This window comes from Sinohyriopsis cumingii, chromosome 11, assembly GCF_028554795.1.
Source record: "Sinohyriopsis cumingii isolate HCF-2022 chromosome 11, ASM2855479v2, whole genome shotgun sequence".
Taxonomy (NCBI): domain Eukaryota; kingdom Metazoa; phylum Mollusca; class Bivalvia; order Unionida; family Unionidae; genus Sinohyriopsis; species Sinohyriopsis cumingii.
In genome coordinates this window covers 89,633,210-89,651,441 of record NC_142971.1, presented here as the reverse complement: position 1 = coordinate 89,651,441, position 18,232 = coordinate 89,633,210, and the positions used below count along the sequence as shown (strand labels likewise).

Here is an 18,232-nt window from a genome sequence, read left to right as displayed (position 1 = left end):
TCGGTCTTTACGTCGGCGAGTTTTACGTCAACGACTGGAGGAGTTCCAAAAAACTTATCCACGGTCTCACCAGTTTTTCGATAGTTTCTTTGAACTCTTATAAACCCGGTCACGTGAACATCATACTCTGCACGCAGCGTATTTAGTTTACCGTTGACGATGTCTACGTATTGTTTGTTTGACGCATCCTGGTCGGATTCGGGATTCGCTAACGAGGTTATTTTGTTGCCGCTCATGTCAAGTCCGCCTGTCATTGTGTCGCCGGATTTTATTACTCTGTCGCTGACTAGGCCAACAATGAGTTTGTACTGCGCGTCGACGTATTGTTTATTTGCGGCATCTTTGGGACCTATTGGATCCGCTAACACAGTTATTTTGTTGTTGTTCATGCTGAGTTCGCCTGTCATTATATCACCGGTCTTTGCTACACGTGTCGCTGCGACCTTTCTCATATCATCTCTGAGAGCTGCAATTGATATCAGTGAATCTCTGATTTTGCCGTTGTCGGTGAACACAACAATGTTGTCCTGGGCAGCTCCCAAAACCCTGGTAACTATGTTGCCCAGTTTAACATTACTGGTTTTTAGTTTCCCGTGTGTGTCCTGAAAAATAACAACCTCATCTGGTTCAACTCCGGCCACATTTAAAAGATTATCAACGTCATCTTTGGTCGCATACTTCGATAAATAGACGTCGCCACGGGGCTGTTTGGTTCTGCTTGATCTTCCGTAAATGTCAACCATTATTTGTTACCGCCGTTTTCAAATGTGGTGTATTCGTGCACGACTTTGTGAGGAGGCATTGATGGGTTTTTTGATATCGCATCAAGGACGTTTAGCACCTGCTGCCCACAGATGGGCGGATCGGTTAATGTTTGTGTCGGCAGCGTTGACTGCCAAACTGGAATTGGAAACCCTTGGATGTACCTGAGAAACTCAACTGGCGGTGCTAGCCCGTACGAATCGAAATAGATGATTCCACGTGGATCGATCGCATAAGCAACCCAGTGAGTCCCAGGCCCTTCCTTGTTGTCGAGATTAATAATTCCTGTCTCGACGCGTTTTGGTCATGCCAGTAACTCGTCTCGCATAAATACGCCACGGAATTTTTTTATGCGCAGTTGCTTGACAGCGTCAAGTAAATCAAAGTTGGACGCGGGAAGCGTTTTTAAAACTGCTTTGGGTACCATGACGCGAGAGTTCCCGGTAGTCTGAGACCGCGGCCTGTTTTTTTATAACCCGATCCTTGCGACATTGCCCTCAGAGCTTGTAGCACTAATGCCTTAGCTGGGTCAGGAACCCCAGTGCTAGTTTGAATCAGAGATTGAAGCGCTCTAGAAGTAAGCGATGGTGTTATCCTAATTTGCGGCCTAGGTTGATTAAGTGCTCTAGAAGCAAGCAATGGTCCCATTGCCAACAATGGTGCTATACGTGATATATTTCCACCTCGTTTGTTATATCCCTGCCCGAGTGCCTTTTTGAGACCGATTCCTGCTGCGGTTCCAACTGCTCCTAGCGCTGCGGCTTTTGCTACAGCTGGTGCTGCTGCGGCAATCAACGCTGGTATTGCTGCGAGAAAGGGAAATATTCCACCGGATTTAATCATGTCACGGACAGCTGTGGCGGTAAAATCAAGTCTGATTCCGGTTCCTGATGCTCTTGCGCGATTGATTTGATTAAGCTGTGTTTGAGTAACCGACAACTTATTTTGACCACCACTAAGTTGTGCGTGTTTAAGTGTTATTGATGCACCAGACGCTGATGCTTGCTTGGATTTTAGTTTGCTGATCTGACCAGGAGTCAACGCGACGTTGGTGTGATGATATGACATTTTATTTAACAGGGGTTGGTTTAATTGAAATTTACAGGTTTTCCACTGGCGCATCAATGACTCTCATTCTACCGCTAGTACCCTCGAGCAACATTGCTTTATCGGAAAGTATAACTGCGACGGCTCTGTAATTAGCTATAGCTCCTCTATTCACGGTAGCCTTGAAGTGAATATCAACGACGGACTGTCTGGTTAAATCAAGATGCTCCAGCGAGAAATAATAGATTGGATAATGAGATATAAAATCCAACTGTGATATTTGCAAACCAGTGTCGATATTTAGATCACGTGCTAAATACTTTGTCAATCGGTGATATGCACGTGCAACATGGTTGTTAGCGAAATTTAACTGTATATTTTCAGCTGGTTCTTGATGACCGTTTATCCTCAGAGAAACGTCAGTGACACCAAGCTGATCAAATATCATATGCGAATGTGTTTGTGAGTTTAATCGTGCAACATCCTGAAAAGCAATGAAAATATGCCGCGGCGCTGAAACCCCCTGCTGTGTTGCTATATTCCACGTGAACAAACCATTGACATTACTTTGAATACTATCTGTGGTTGTTGTAAGCCACTGTATCAGCGTTTTGCCACCTTGATCCATGAAGGAAAGCAGTCGCTGTTCTTGGGCAAGTGCAGGGGACAACACTGGCATCCACAGTGACAGTTTTGTTATTTCTACTTTACCGTCATCACCCACAGGTCGCCATAGCACATCACTGGCGTCGCCTTTTCTAACAAGCATGACTGTATGCTTTGCCCCGAAAATTACCTTTCTGACCCCCCGGCAAAATCCAAAGATATGAGACAGCGGGATCGCACACGAAAAATTTCTGCTATCACCTCTTAGCGCTAATCGACGCGTCGCAAACCCCAAGTTATATTCTGTATTAGTGTTAATGATCATATCTTCGACGGCAGCATCACCGGGGGGAACATCACGATTTTTTGGTCGTCTAACAATAAACTGATCACTGTTAGGGTAATTAGTGTTATCCTTGACAAACATCATTGTTGGGCCGATTGATCTTGTGTAATCGTCGGAATATCTTGCTAAACCAATTATTGTTGTGGCAACATCGACATCCTTCTGAATCGCTTCGATGTTTTTTCCATCAATCATGTAAATAGCGCTATCAAACAGCGCCATAATTCCGTTGTTGACAAAACCGACTTTAACGGCACCCCCGTAGTCTGTGCCGTCGTCTTTTAAAATTTTCCCCTCTACCTCGATAAATGCTTCAGAAGGCAGAAAATATCTGCTGGTATCCTGAACCTGAAGCTCAATTCGCCCCCGCCTATTTGGTTCTCTTGCGTCATACGAATAATACTGATAATCACGTACCGACTCGTCCTTGGAGACTGGCGCATCTACGTCGAATGCGGTGTCAGACTCATATTTGTACATTTTATTGTAAAAGTTATCGTCTAAAACGAAGGCCGCTTCCCGCGACCAAACTCATATTTATTTGCTCGGGGATTTCGTTGACTAGCGCGGCCAGCCTTTGATTTGCGGCCTCGTTTATTACTTTACTGACACTCGCTGGCATATCTGCGGTGGCTGGTAATGCTACCTTTGGAGGTTTTTTTCTGCGTACCAATCGTGATAGTTTGTCCTTGACCCACGAGACTGCCTTGCCGGCGGCACTACCAACAGCGCTAAGAGCGCTATCTTTAACAACGTCAAAAGCTTTTGCTCCTAATTGTTTTACGAGCGGAATTGCTTTAGGTGCCACTCCAGCAAAGAATTTTGTGACGGTATCACCGAAACCGTCTCTGTAAGTCATCCTGTATACGGGCAGTCGTGAATTTACTACGTGGACCATGACTGGTCTGCGCTCGGAATCGTGTACTAACATTTTATTTATTTGCTATTTCTCTAATCGTCGATTAACTCATCAATAAGTTCGCGATAGATGGGCGCGTCCATGACGCCACTACGAAATAGTCGCTGACAGATATCTGCGGCTTCATTAATTATTTCTGGCGAGTTATTTCCGGAGCGTTTTCCTCCGATGAGTACTTCTAACCGAGATACATCATTAACGATATATATCAGGGCAAGCAATAAAACCAGACCCGGTTTTAGGTTCCAGCAACCCCAATTCTTCAAAAACATCTTCCTTCGGATCAGAGTAAGACGGCACTTGACTCTCTTTTTTAGGGGTTTCACGCCGTTTAGGTGGTTTAGATGCCTGTGCCGCAACTTTCTTTTGCTCCTTCTCTTGTAGTTTCGCTATCTTTTTTTCTTCCTTTATTTTTTCCGCTTGATCTCTTAACTTTTTATTGTACCCAACTATACCCGTTTTTATGTAATTATAAGTATCATCAACTTTAGATATTCTGGAATAACCTCGATTTATTTTATACACATAATCAGCCCACTCGGATTGAGACATACCCTTGACAGCTTCTGGTTTTAGAAATTGGTGTCTGCGACGATAATTATCAACAATCCAAACATAAAAATCTCTAACATCATCTGCGTTCCTCAATGGAATATTTTTTATTTCGTCGACGCCGTCTTCGGTAAATTTGTCCATAAATGTTTCCTTGACAGTTGCAAGTGGACCTACTGCACCCGGATCAGCTGCGGCTGCTGCTTGTTGTTTTATTACCTGAAGCAAACCCTGCTCTGGTTCCCCACCCTCAATTGCAGCCTCTTCTTTAGTTCGTCCTTTGATTGCAGTTAAAACTTTTCCAGTGACTGCAGTGATAGGTTTAAATAGTTCCGCTCTGGTCGTCGCAAAGCCTTCCTGAATTTGCTGTCGTTGCTGTAATTTTTCTCTGACACTATCTTGCACAGGAAGAAATTTTTTTATTGCTTCTAGTCGCTCTCGAGCTAGTTTAGCAGAATGTGATTTTCCAATGTTGGCCATTATTGTTAACCCGAATTTTTAATTCCTTAGTTAACAATTTGTGAGCAGCAGGGAGGGCCAAATCCACAATGGTTTTCATGGGCAACCACAGCGCAATAACGTATCAACCGCGCTGACTATCCCGTGAAACCCGTTATTTTAACGCGCAGACATTTCTATTGTCGATGCTAAACGAGGAAGGGTTTGTATCCGTAAATGCGGGATACTGTTGTAAATTGATTGGTGGAACTGTTTGTTTGGTCTGGAAACCTTGTGGGATTCGCCCTCCCTGCTGCTACCTATATGGGACACTTGAGAAATTAACTTCATATTATATTAGGGGCCCCAATTGGAATTTTATTTAGCTTAAGTGGCAAAAAGCCATATGAGCTTATGGTATGGTTTTGCCTCAGTTGTTCTTCATGCATCTGTTCAATGTAGACCATATTTTTGACCTATTGGCAACATTGAATCAGTTTAGATCAAGTTTTATTCGATTGTTTCTTCTGACGTGTAATCAAACTTGTGTTTTCAGTGATGTCTCCAGCACCTTTTGCTCTCCACTAAGCAGTCAAGAGTTTTATTTTATTCCTTAATGTTATTTAGACTTGGTGATGATAAGCGCATACTAATTGGCATGAACAAGTTGTCAACTATATAGGAATGTAACAGCTCAGCAAATTAAAAGATTCCCAATACAACTTATATTTGTGAAGGAAATAACTCTTTATAAGTATAGTGCAACTGCAAACTGCACAGACTCAGATCTTCTGTAACATAATACACCAACAGATCTCTGCATGCAGTTTTTTTTAGTAATAAGTAAAACAATCAACATAAACCCTGATTTTCTAGTACATTATGCAATGGTAGGTCAGGATCTATGTTGCTGTTTGCAGTTGGACTGGTAAGGACATTTTGGTGAGATTTACTTTTGTTGTGATCTTTTCATTTTGTTATATTGAAGTGTATGAAAATGAGATAAATATAACATTGTATGAAAATAGGATAAATATCATGTTCATTTTCTTGTAGGATAAGACAGCTCAGGTGAATCAGCTGTGGAAGTTAGACGATGTGACTCTTGTTAGTGCCTGCAAACCTAGAGGTCTGTGTTAATATAGATATGTTAAGTCACACAGCTTATTATCAAAGATTTTTACTGCTACAGTGGCCTAGTGATTAGATCATCCGCCTCAGATGCAGGAGATTGTGGGTTCGATCCTTGGTCGAGTCATACCAGAGACTTTAAAAAATGATACTAACAGCTGCCTCACTTGGCATTCAGCATCAAGAGGTTAGTGTTAGGACAGGTCTACCTTGTGTCAGGATAATGTGACTGGGTAGGACATTATGCTACAAGTCTGCGGCATGATGCCCCAGTGCTTGACATCACAATAAACTGCCACATTGCAGACATCGTAGTGATATGACTGAAACATTGTTAAAGCTACGTTAAAAATCCAATTCACACACATACACATATAAGTTGAGTCCAACTGTCAAAGATTTTTATCTGATTAAATTTTAAGAATCGACAAGGATATGTAAAGAATGTTGAATTTGCATTGAACATATTAGTGTTGATGAATCTATATTGAAAATATTTGTGGATGAATTTGGATTGAAAATATTAGTGTGATTGGCATTGAAAATATTAGTGTGGATGAATTTGCATTGAAAATATTAGTGTGGATGAATTTGCATTGAAATTATTAGTGTGATTGGCATTGAAAATATTAGTGTGGATGAATTGGCATTGAAAATATTAGTGTTAATGAATTGCATTGAAAATGTTAGTGTGGATGAATTTGCATTGAAATTATTAGTGTGATTGGCATTGAAAATATTAGTGTGGATGAATTGGCATTGAAATTATTAGTGTGATTGGCATTGAAAATATTAGTGTGGATGAATTGGCATTGAAAATATTAGTGTTAATGAATTGCATTGAAAATGTTAGTGTGGATGAATTTGCATTGAAAATATTAGTGTGGATGAATTTGCATTGAAATTATTAGTGTGATTGGCATTGAAAATATTAGTGTGGATGAATTGGCATTGAAAATATTAGTGTTAATGAATTGCATTGAAAATGTTAGTGTGGATGAATTTGCATTGAAATTATTAGTGTGATTGGCATTGAAAATATTAGTGTGGATGAATTGGCATTGAAATTATTAGTGTGATTGGCATTGAAAATATTAGTGTGGATGAATTGGCATTGAAAATATTAGTGTTAATGAATTGCATTGAAAATGTTAGTGTGGATGAATTTGCATTGAAAATATTAGTGTGGATGAATTGGCATTGAAAATATTAGTGTGGATGAATTGGCATTGAAAATATTAGTGTGATTGGCATTGAAAATATTAGTGTGGATAAATTTGCATTGAAATTATTAGTGTTAATGAATTGCATTGAAAATATTAGTGTGGATGAATTTGCATTGAAAATATTAGTGTGATGAATTGTTCATCAGATACAGATTAGATTGCAAGTTAGCCTGCCAAAACAATGAGTCTACATAAATATTTTTTGTACAGATTCAATAATCTATTTATTACATACTTTAAAATAAGGATAAAAAAGTTATTGCGTACTATCTTCAGTGAAGTATTTACTTTAACATAATATCATCATTATAAAGAAGCTACAAATTAATATTTCATTCTCATGCAGATGAACTTTGTTAATTTGTCATTAAATAAATGCTTTTAATGATTAATCATTAAAACATCACACAGTAGCAGTTACGTAAATTTAAATGTTACAGTTCATTACTGGTAGAATTCGTATAGTGGTGAAAATGAATTTTTTAATATGTTCTTCATTTTTATGTAAAAGAAATCATGTGTTATATTTATTGAACAGATTCTTTGAATTTCATGTAGCAGATCTATGGAGTTTTGATCGATTTCAGATCTAGATTTTACAAAATGCATGTCTTTGTTCTTTACACAGCAGTTCTGCTGGATCTAATTTTCATTTTCTTGTCTACAAAATAGAAACTGGGATGGTCACTTGGTTAATACTGTATTTATGCATTTACAAGTTAAGTCCAAATGCAAAGAACACTGTCCCTGATCTGCCATCACAGAATGTGCCTGTAGCTTTGGTTGTATTTTGTTTGTTTTACTAAGTACTCATAACAAACTGCATAGAGCTAGATTTCATGGCATATTATGCATTGAGGGAGAAGGGGTTAGGTATTAGGTGGAGTTATAAAAAAAAGGACATTGTTGGAGTTTAGGTGTAGAGTGTGTGTGTGTGTGTGTGATTTGGATTTTTAACAAAGCTTTAACAATTTGAGTCATATTGCTTGATAGAAGTAGTGTGGCAGTTTATAGTGATGTCTAGCACTGGTGTATCATGCTACAGACATGTGGCACAATGTCCCACCCAGTCACATTATCCTTACACCAGGCCAACCAGTCCAAACTCTAACCTCTTAAGGAAGAGTGCCAAATGAGGTAGCTGTGAGTACCATTTTTAAAAGTCTTTCGTATGACTTGGCCATTGTTTAAACCTGCAACCTACCACATCTGGGGCAGACGCTTAAGTACACGTATTTGGATGCCAATTTTGATATGGGACTCAGAAAATCACTGAGGCAGGAGTCCTCCATACGCATGTAATAGGTGTGCGGCAAAATTCAAAGACTTGCCAGTCCTGCTTCAGCCACCTGCTTTGTGGGAAAATGTGTTGATCAATTAGCTATGCTGATATTTACAGTGACTGAAAGACCCCTTGATGTACATACATGTTGACATCATAAGAGTACATTAAAAAGAACATGATGCACTAGCTGGATGGCCAGTTTAACGGCTTTGACTGGTGACCGGGTGGTAAAATGTACTGATATTTACAGTGATTGAATTCAGAGTCAGAAAGATCCAGAGATGTACATGTGGTCATCTATAAAAGTACATCAAATAAACAACTTTAGCTTTCGTTATTGTGTTCATTTCCGAATGTATCGGAATAAGTAGTGCACGAGAATCAAGACATGTATAGATAATTAGACAAAATGCCATTCGTAAATTTGGATAAGTATTTTGGGGTTAAACAGCAAACTTACGAAGATTGTAACGAGATTCAGAAGAGTGCTAAAGCTGCTAGAATTGATAGTTTGGACTGGACAGTAGCTAAGTGTAAGAAAGTGTGTGATGCCTAGCTTAGTGTTTGGAATAAATCCTTACATGGATTGACAAAATTCAGTATCACTCTGATGGACGAACAAGAGCTGTTTAAGAGGTACATTGACTGACCATACTTTTTTTAAAATGCCCCTCGCCTTAGCCCGGTTAGTTCTAGTGTTTGTAGTGAAATGTATTCATCTACATCAATAGATCAGTAGCTAGGCCAAGTTTCGACATCAATTACGTTGACAGACAAACTCCTGCCCATTCACAAGCATACATTTTGATAGCTGATTGAACATTAACCCTTTTTAGAGTAAGGTAGCAACTATCAATTTCATGCATGATATCCTTTGAAGATAAAACATACAAACATGTTTTTTAAGATCAGAATCGGTGATCTGGATATATATTAACTGCCTCTTGTACACTTTTTCGTCATAAAATTAGTTTGAAACTGTAAGTGAACCAGTAGGCCTAACTGGAAATAATGGCGGACTTCGCTAAGTCTGGGATGTACCACTTTATTAGATTGTCTGTTTTCATACATCATTGGGCAAATATTTTCAGAAAAATATACAAATCATTGAAATCAAAGTCAAGGTATTATTTTATTAAAGATTTAACTGAAACTGCAAATTATGTAGGTCAGAAACGTTGAGGACTATGCTATGTTGTGGAATTCGCAAGATGCACTTTAAGGTCTAAGCTGTTTTCTGACACGTATTTGTGAAAATACGGGGAAAAAACAGCAAATCAGATACTATTTTACCATTGCCTAAAATTATTACAAGGACGTAGACAAATAAATAAACCATAAATTTGCAATCCTGTCAATGGACTGTTGTAATGAACACTGTTTGCTGGTAAGACAATGACATCCATCATAACACTGTTTGCTGGCAAGTAAGAACATATAACACTGCTGGCAAGACAATAACATCCATCATAACATTGTTTGCTGGCAAGACAGTAACATACATCATAACACTGTTTGCTGGCAAGATAAGAACATATATTATAACACCATTTTCTTACAAGATAATTACATACATCATAATACTGTTTGCTGGCAAGATAATAAGATACATCATAACACTGTTTGTCAGCAAGACAGTGAAATACATCATATCACTGTGTGCCAGAAAGATAATAGCATACATCATAATATTCTTTGTTGCCAAGATAATTACATTATAAAACTGTTTGCAGGCAAGACAGTAACATACACATTGACAATGTTTTCCAGCAAGATATTCAGTCATAATACTGTTTGCCAGCAAGATAATAACATACATCATGACACTGTTTGTTGTCAAGGTAATTACATAATAGCACTGTTTGCAGGCAAGACAAAAAATACATCATGACAATGTTTGCCAGTGAGATAACTCTGATTGCCAGCAAGACAGTAACATCCATCATAATACCATTTGCCAGCAAGATAATAACATACGTCATGACACTATATGCTGTCAAGATAATTACATCATAGTACTGTTTGCTAGCAAGATAAAATACATCATGACACTATGCTGTCAAGATAATTACATCATAATACTGTCTACCAGCAAGATAATACGATACATCATGACACTGTATGCTGTCAAGATAATTACATCATAATACTGTTTGCCAGCAAGATAATAAGATGCATCATGACACTGTATGCTGTCAAGGTAATTACATGATAATACTATTTGCCAGCAAGATAAAAAGATACATCAAGACACTGTATGCTGTCAAGATAATGCATCATAATACTGTTAACCAGCAAGATAATAAGATACATCATGACATTGTATGCTGTCAAGATAATTACATCATATTGCTATTTGCCAGCAAGATAATAAGATACATCATGACACTATATGCTGTCAAGATAATTACATCATAATACTTTGCTAGCAAGATAAAATACATCATGACACTATGCTGTCAAGATAATTACATCATAATACTATTTGCCAGCAAGATAATAAGATGCATCATGTCACTGTATGCTGTCAAGGTAATTACATCATAATACTATTTGCCAGCAAGGTAATTACATCATAATACTATTTGCCAGCAAGATAAAAGATACATCATGGCACTGTATGCTGTCAAGATAATTACATCATAATACTGTTTGCCAGCAAGATAATAAAATGCATCATGTCACTGTATGCTGTCAAGGTAATTACATCATAATACTATTTGCCAACAAGGTAATTACATCATAATACTATTTGCCAGCAAGATAAAAAGATACATCAAGACACTATGCTGTCAAGATAATTGCATCATAATAATGTTAGCCAGCAAGATGATAAGATACATCATGACACTGTATGCTGTCAAGATAATTACATCATAATACTGTTTGCCAGCAAGATACTAAGATACATCATGACACTGTATGCTGTCAAAATTATTACATCTTAATACTGTCTGCCAGCAAGATAATAAGATACATCATGACATTGTATGCTGTCAGGATAATTGCATCAAAATACTGTTTGCAGGCAAGACAATAACAGACATCATAACATTATTAGCCAGCAAGATCTGTACCGCTCAGTCTTTGTGATTGGGTTAAGCATTGTTTGCTCACTTTGCTAGGAAGTATTTCATAGTCATATGCATGCCATAATTGGTGTCCCAGAGATTTGAAAATGTGACTGAATGATAGGTTACTGATATTACCATGATCTATTCTGCTTGAAAGTTTACTTACCTATATCACCTTAATTGCAGGTGTTCCAACTACTGTAATTTGGTGGCATACATTAGATGATCAGCAAATAGCCATCATGGCAACTAAGGTATTTATGTCCGATATTTGAAAGATAATACAAGTATATTGCTAGTAAACAAAACTTCAAACTTTACATATTTCTTGTTAGCATTTTCTTTGCCTTTCTGCTGCAGAAACCCTTGTATAATATATTTTACAGGCAAAAAGTTGATGCATTTACTTAGAAATTATTATAATCTGACTTATATTTAATTAGAAGTATCAACCAGAGAAAGTTAGTTCTGGATCAGAAATATGAATATCACTGGAAGGAAGATTGATGATGGTTTATGGTATTATTTTTTGTCTTTTGTAGAAATTTACATTGGAGCTATTTATATATATTTAAGTCTTTAATATTATTTGTTTATTTCACTTTATGTATATATTTTTGAGGAAAAAATGTTTTGAAAAAACAAGGTAAGTTTTGGTGAAACTAAAAACTTCATGGTTTACCATATTTTCAAGTACTGAGGCAGTTTTATTTTAGGCTGTACCATAGGCCGTTATTTTCAGGCACTGAAGCAGTGATATTTTAGGCTGTACCATAGGCCCTTATTTTCAGGTACAGAGGCAGTTTTATTTTAGACTGTACCATAGGCCCTTATTTTCAGGCACTGAGGCATTGTTATTTTAGGCTGTACCATAGGCCCTTATTTTCAGGCACTGAGGCAGTTTTTTTAGGCTGTACCATAGGCCCTTATTTTCAGGCACTGAGGCTGTTTTTTAAGGCTGTACCATTTGCCCTTATTTTCAGGCACTGATGCAGTGTTATTTTAGGCTGTACCATAGGCTCTTATTTTAAGGCACTGAGGCAGTTTTATTTTAGACTGTACCATAGGCCCTTATTTTCAGGCACTGAGGCATTGTCATTTTAGGCTGTACCATAGGTCCTTATTTACAGGCACTGATGCAGTGTTATTTTAGGCTGTACCATAGTCCCTTATTTTCAGGCACTAAGGCATTGTTATTTTAGGCTGTACCATAGGTCCTTATTTTCAATCACCAGGCCATTAGGCCAGGTGAGCTTATAGTATGGCTCTGCATCTGTCATGCACTGTGCAGCATTCATCCATCCATCAACAATTGCTTGTTACTGCTCTGGAGTCCATATTTCAGATATAATTTCAATCAAACTTGGATTTGTATCATCAAAACTTGGATGTGTGCTGAAATGAGTGAGATCCATGCATATTATTATGTGATATTGTATCTGATTGGTTATCCTTATTTTCACTCGAATCTGATTTGATCAGACTTGGAATATATGCTATATCATTACGGTTGTGATTGAGTTAGAAAATACCAAGATCCACATGTACTAATGAGGGGATGTTGTATCTGACCAGACTTTCATCAAATTTTGAAACATGGCCTTATTTCATCAAGATTTTGGATGGGTTTGATAATGAGCAAGAGTCCCATTGTTTTTCATGGATTTATTGATTTGACTTCCAGGGCAGTGTTGTTATAAAGACTGAATGATGCTGATAGAATCAACTGGCCAAGTAAACATAAGCATTTATGATTACAAATGGGTATTGCTACATAATAATTACTTAAAATGTAGGTGATCTAAATTTGATTTTGTTGGAATTTTGCCAGCATATCATGGATAATAAGCAACAAGAAATAGTAAAAGACTTGGCCAAATCTAGTAAGGCTTCCTGAAATCTTCATCGGATGTCAAATTGTACATCTTCTCTTCTCTTAGGATATAAACTGGTAGAATTACAAACATCCTTTTGAAACAAGAATGTCCTGTATATCACATATCACAGTGGCCTAGCGAGATTTTTTACAAGGGAACCTTGGATGTAAAAATTATCATAAGTTCATTGTCAAGACACAGTTTTATATCACATTATTTGTATTAGTGCATTATTGAATGATTATAATGCATGTATGCATGCTATATATAATGAATCATATGCTTTTGTTTACTCAGTAAAAGTGTTTGCCTTTTGCCTGTGCCTTGAATTATAAGAAATTTGAATTAGAGTTCACTTTAAAAATGTAGAGTTTCTTAAATGTGAACCCTTAATCTTTTGAGTGCCTGGAGAATTAAATTAATATTGACACTCTAATCTTCTGTATTTACCTGTACCAGTATTATATGACTGTTCACTTCATTGCTGTGTCTTTACTTGGAACAAGTTACATTCAAATTTATCTGTATGAAATGTCTTGGAACCTACTAAAATTTGTGTTCATAATTCATTTCATCCGTATTATTATGCATGCATGGGTAGGTCAATACATTTTGTACAGACTATACACTCATTTTATCCATTTGCAGAGTAAGCTGTACATTATTTATAGCCATTTAAAATTAAACCTGTATCAATGAATGGAGTTTGAATCAATAAATCGTACTAGACTGGTTCAATAACTTTTCATTTATGGAAATGTTCACACTTCTCATTACTTTTTCAGCTGGGCGAAATCTTTTTTATTGACCTGCTGAAGAAAAAATTGGTGGCAGAATCATCTGTGGATGCTCATATCAAACGTATAGAACTGGTTCAGGATGACCAGCAAATGTCCACTCACCTTCTTGTAAGGACAGTCATATTTCCCTTGATTTTCAGAAATATGGATTATTTCAGCCTATTTTGTTTGGCAGAGCCACTTAAATGTAGGGCTGCAATGCCTACACTTGTAAATAGCTTTGTTTAATTTATTGCCTGTAAACATTTACAAAATTGGTAACCAAATAAACACAATAAGGATGTTGCTGTCAGTGATACAAAAGATACATAAATCAACATCCCTGCTTTGTACAACTGTTTAGTAAGATGTTTCTAAAGTACAGATAATTTTCACATGTGGCAAACTGTAAAGTTGAAAATTGGTTATACTGAACATTACACAGCATTACATATCAAATTGATTTCCTGATCTTACTAACAACAAATTATTGAAACTGCTTAATTTACCTTTGAGAAACATGTTCATTTACAGAACCTTTGATGGGTACCATACAGGTGATGTTCAGTTTATGTCATTGATACATTCCTGATGTTAAATAAAAAATTGTCGTAAATCAAAAGTAACTTTACCATAGGATACTTGTAAATTACAGAAGTTCTTTGACAAATTACACCTCTAAGTTTTCAAGTAATGATTATTTATGCATAATTTTCCCAAAAATTAATACATATAATACGTACAAGAGTACGTACATAGCACCAGCGATGGCATAAAAACAGGCATTTGGCACAAGTTGAATGTTATTTCTTGCGTTAAAATGAAAGCATGCAAATTGAATTGGTGTACAGTGAGCATTACTTATATTCTGTTTTAAGGAAATGATTGCAGTTTGTTAGTCAGTGCTGCAGTAATGATTTTTTTGTCATATATATATACATACATACATACATAACAGTAAAAAAACCTATATGAATGTAATCTAATTGAACTTTTACTTAAATTGTCAGATATATTAAACGAAGACATACCTTGAAAACTGAATGCTGTTATAATGTGGTAAAAGATATTCAGCAAATGAAATAGTCTCAAGTTTAGAGAGGTACATTATGCATATTGTCAAATGGTGTACATATAGTCTCAAGTCCAGAGAGGTACAGTATGCATATTGTCAAATGGTGTACATATAGTCTCAAGTTTAGAGAGGTACAGTATGCATATTGTCAAATGGTGTACAAATAGTCTCAAGTTTAGAGAGGTACAGTATGCATATTGTCAAATGGTGTACATATAGTCTCAAGTTTAGAAAGGTACAGTATGCATATTGTCAAATGGTGTACATATAGTCTCAAGTTTAGAGAGGTACAGTATGCATATTGTCAAATGGTGTACATATAGTCTCAAGTTTAGAGAGGTACAGTATGCATATTGTCAAATGGTGTACAAATAGTCTCAAGTTTAGAGAGGTACAGTATGCATATTGTCAAATGGTGTACATATAGTCTCAAGTTTAGAGAGGTACAGTATGCATATTGTCAAATGGTGTACATATAGTCTCAAGTCCAGAGAGGTACAGTATGCATATTGTCAAATGGTGTACATATAGTCTCAAGTTTAGAGAGGTACAGTATGCATATTGTCAAATGGTGTACATATAGTCTCAAGTTTAGAGAGGTACAGTATGCATATTGTCAAATGGTGTACATATAGTCTCAAGTTTAGAGAGGTACAGTATGCATATTGTCAAATGGTGTACATATAAATTCCTGTAAGCCTAATGTGCAGATTGGGGGAAAGGTTTATTTTGTAATGATTTCATTTAAATGGCATAAAATTTCAGTTATTCTATACACATTTAGACAATTTGATAAACATTGCAATCCTAATTAAAATGGGCAGTATTTTATAGATAGATTTCCTAAAGAGTAACAGTTCTCTGTTCGTGTTTTTTAGAAACCAAACCAGAATAGAAAACCTTTTAACATAGCAAATTCCAAGATAAAACATGAATTCATTTATTTATGTGATAGGAATCTTGTGGTTTTAAATCAAAATAATCTCTTTGTCTTTTTAAATTTATGGATGTTACTAGGTTGTCTGTTTCTGTAACGGTGGAACACCTTTCATGGGTTTTGAAACCATATATTGTGAATTTACTTTTTTTTTACATGAAGTACTGGTTTTCATTGAGTACCTGTTTTGATGTAGTACCAGTTTTCTAACATATAAAATTTCATGGAGCACTGGTTTTCATGGATTATGAGATTTTGTGCAGTACCAGTTTTCAGGAAGTACCAGTTTTCATGGATTATGAGATTTTGTGCAGTACCAGTTTTCAGGAAGTACCAGTTTTCATGGATTTCATGGTAGCCTAAAACTTTGCAAATTAAGGGCCCAATGAAGAAAAACCCCTACAATGAAACAATATACCACCTTTCCTAATCCATGAAATTAGTATCAACTAATGTTATTTTTCTCCTTTGAATATGTTCCCCAATCTCATTACGTCAGGAATATTAGCCTGCTACCTCGCAAATCCAGCCCTACTAAATTATGAAATTCATTTTTCTCTGTCTTTGTTAATAGACAAAGGGTAATAACCTCCCCTTAATACTACTAGGTTTCGCCAGTTTTAGCTTCGCTGCTGTACAGACTACACGTCATACAATTCATCCTTTGACAATCCAGTCGTGTTTGTGCTTCTATTGGCCCATCCAATGTTCATTTTGGATTTAATGTGCGGATTTATTGATCTACTGCAGGTTGTTTGCATCAGTTTACAATTTCTGCCACTTTTTTAGTTATTTGTCACTATTCGGACTTTGTCTTGTAAAACCACACTCCAACCATGCTATAGCTGACAATATGCAAGGTCATGAGTTAGCATACATTTGACTTTATTTGTTTACTCCATCTGTTATGGAGCTTTCATTAGCAAAATTCTGAAGTGCTGCTTAATAATTATGCTTAGTTTATTCATATTTCATGCTCTTTTGATAGAATTATGGTTTAATTATTAAGCATTGGGCATAAGTTTATAACAGGGCCATAGGTTTCTGATATGACACTTTCACTGCTCTGTTACGACAGCATTTTAGTATTTTTTGTTGTTATTTCAACAGAATGTCAATTTAAATGGTTTATATGCAATATGGAAGTCTACCATGACTCATATTTTGTTTATATTATGTATATACTGTTTCTGATATGCAGCATATATGTAGTCAGTGGATGTCTGGGCTTCCATTTTAGGTAGTCATATTGATTTGATAATTTATGCTAGTAACTAGTTAGTCTCATACTGATTCTCTAATCTATGCTTTGTTGTCTCTTCTTGTGTTGTTTCAGGAGGAATGTTTACTATACTCATAAAATGCACTTTCACAGTGATCATCCTTTCAGGATTGAAGGGAAGGGAAGGAAAGGCGGAATATACAAAGAAGACAGCCTATGGCTTTTTGTTTGTGATACCTATGCATTGGGGAGTATTCTGCAATTTTAGGGAGAGCTAGTGACATTTTACTGGGGATGGAATTGAGTCTTCATGGCACCTTTGTGTCTTCTCTAGAATGCAAGTTGACCCAGTTGGGCTTTGATGCACAGCGAGTGTGGCGGAACTCCTTAAAATCCACCATCCTTCACATCTTACTCAGATATAACCATGGAGTGGACTGAAGTTAACTTCCACCCTCTGTTGAGGACAGTTTTTGTTTGTTGTGTTGGCTACTTCAGAATGTCCCCACCCTTACCGCTACTCTAAAGAATTGGTGGATCACATTGAGGAGGAGCAACAGACTTAAGGAAACAGAGACCTTCAGAATTGATATCCTGGCACTTTACAAGAATGTAGTAGCTGTTCATATGTATGCTTATCTGTTTTATAGCACAGACAAATCCATTTCATGCTGGTCAGAGCTGGTTTGGGATGTTGTTGCAGACATCTGACAATAGACATGCTTTGGATGCAATAGCCAGGATTGCCAGGCTGCTCACCATACCATGGCCAATTATTTGACAGGTTTCTACTTTTAACACGACATGTTGCATGTGTGTGATCCATGTCGCCCCTACCTTATCATTACCTTCCCTTTCCAGATGATGTTGTTCAAGTCACCATTGCTTTGGAGGAAGAATAGAGAAAGTTTGGAGGCAGGCAACTCAGGAACTGCCTCTCCACTTTCCCATTCAAC

At 36.8% G+C, this 18,232-nt stretch overlaps 1 protein-coding gene across 1 annotated transcript in view; it reads left to right on the top strand.

Moving 5' to 3' along the window:
- LOC149788949 (uncharacterized) overlaps nt 1-18,232 on the top strand; it is a 145,616-nt gene that overhangs the window by 16,613 nt on the left and 110,771 nt on the right. Inside the window, exons 3-5 of the mRNA XM_089975093.1 lie at nt 5,727-5,799; nt 11,573-11,640; nt 14,049-14,171. Of these exons, the coding sequence (XP_089831219.1) occupies nt 5,727-5,799; nt 11,573-11,640; nt 14,049-14,171 (264 nt within the window). The remainder of the gene's footprint in view (nt 1-5,726; nt 5,800-11,572; nt 11,641-14,048; nt 14,172-18,232) is intronic.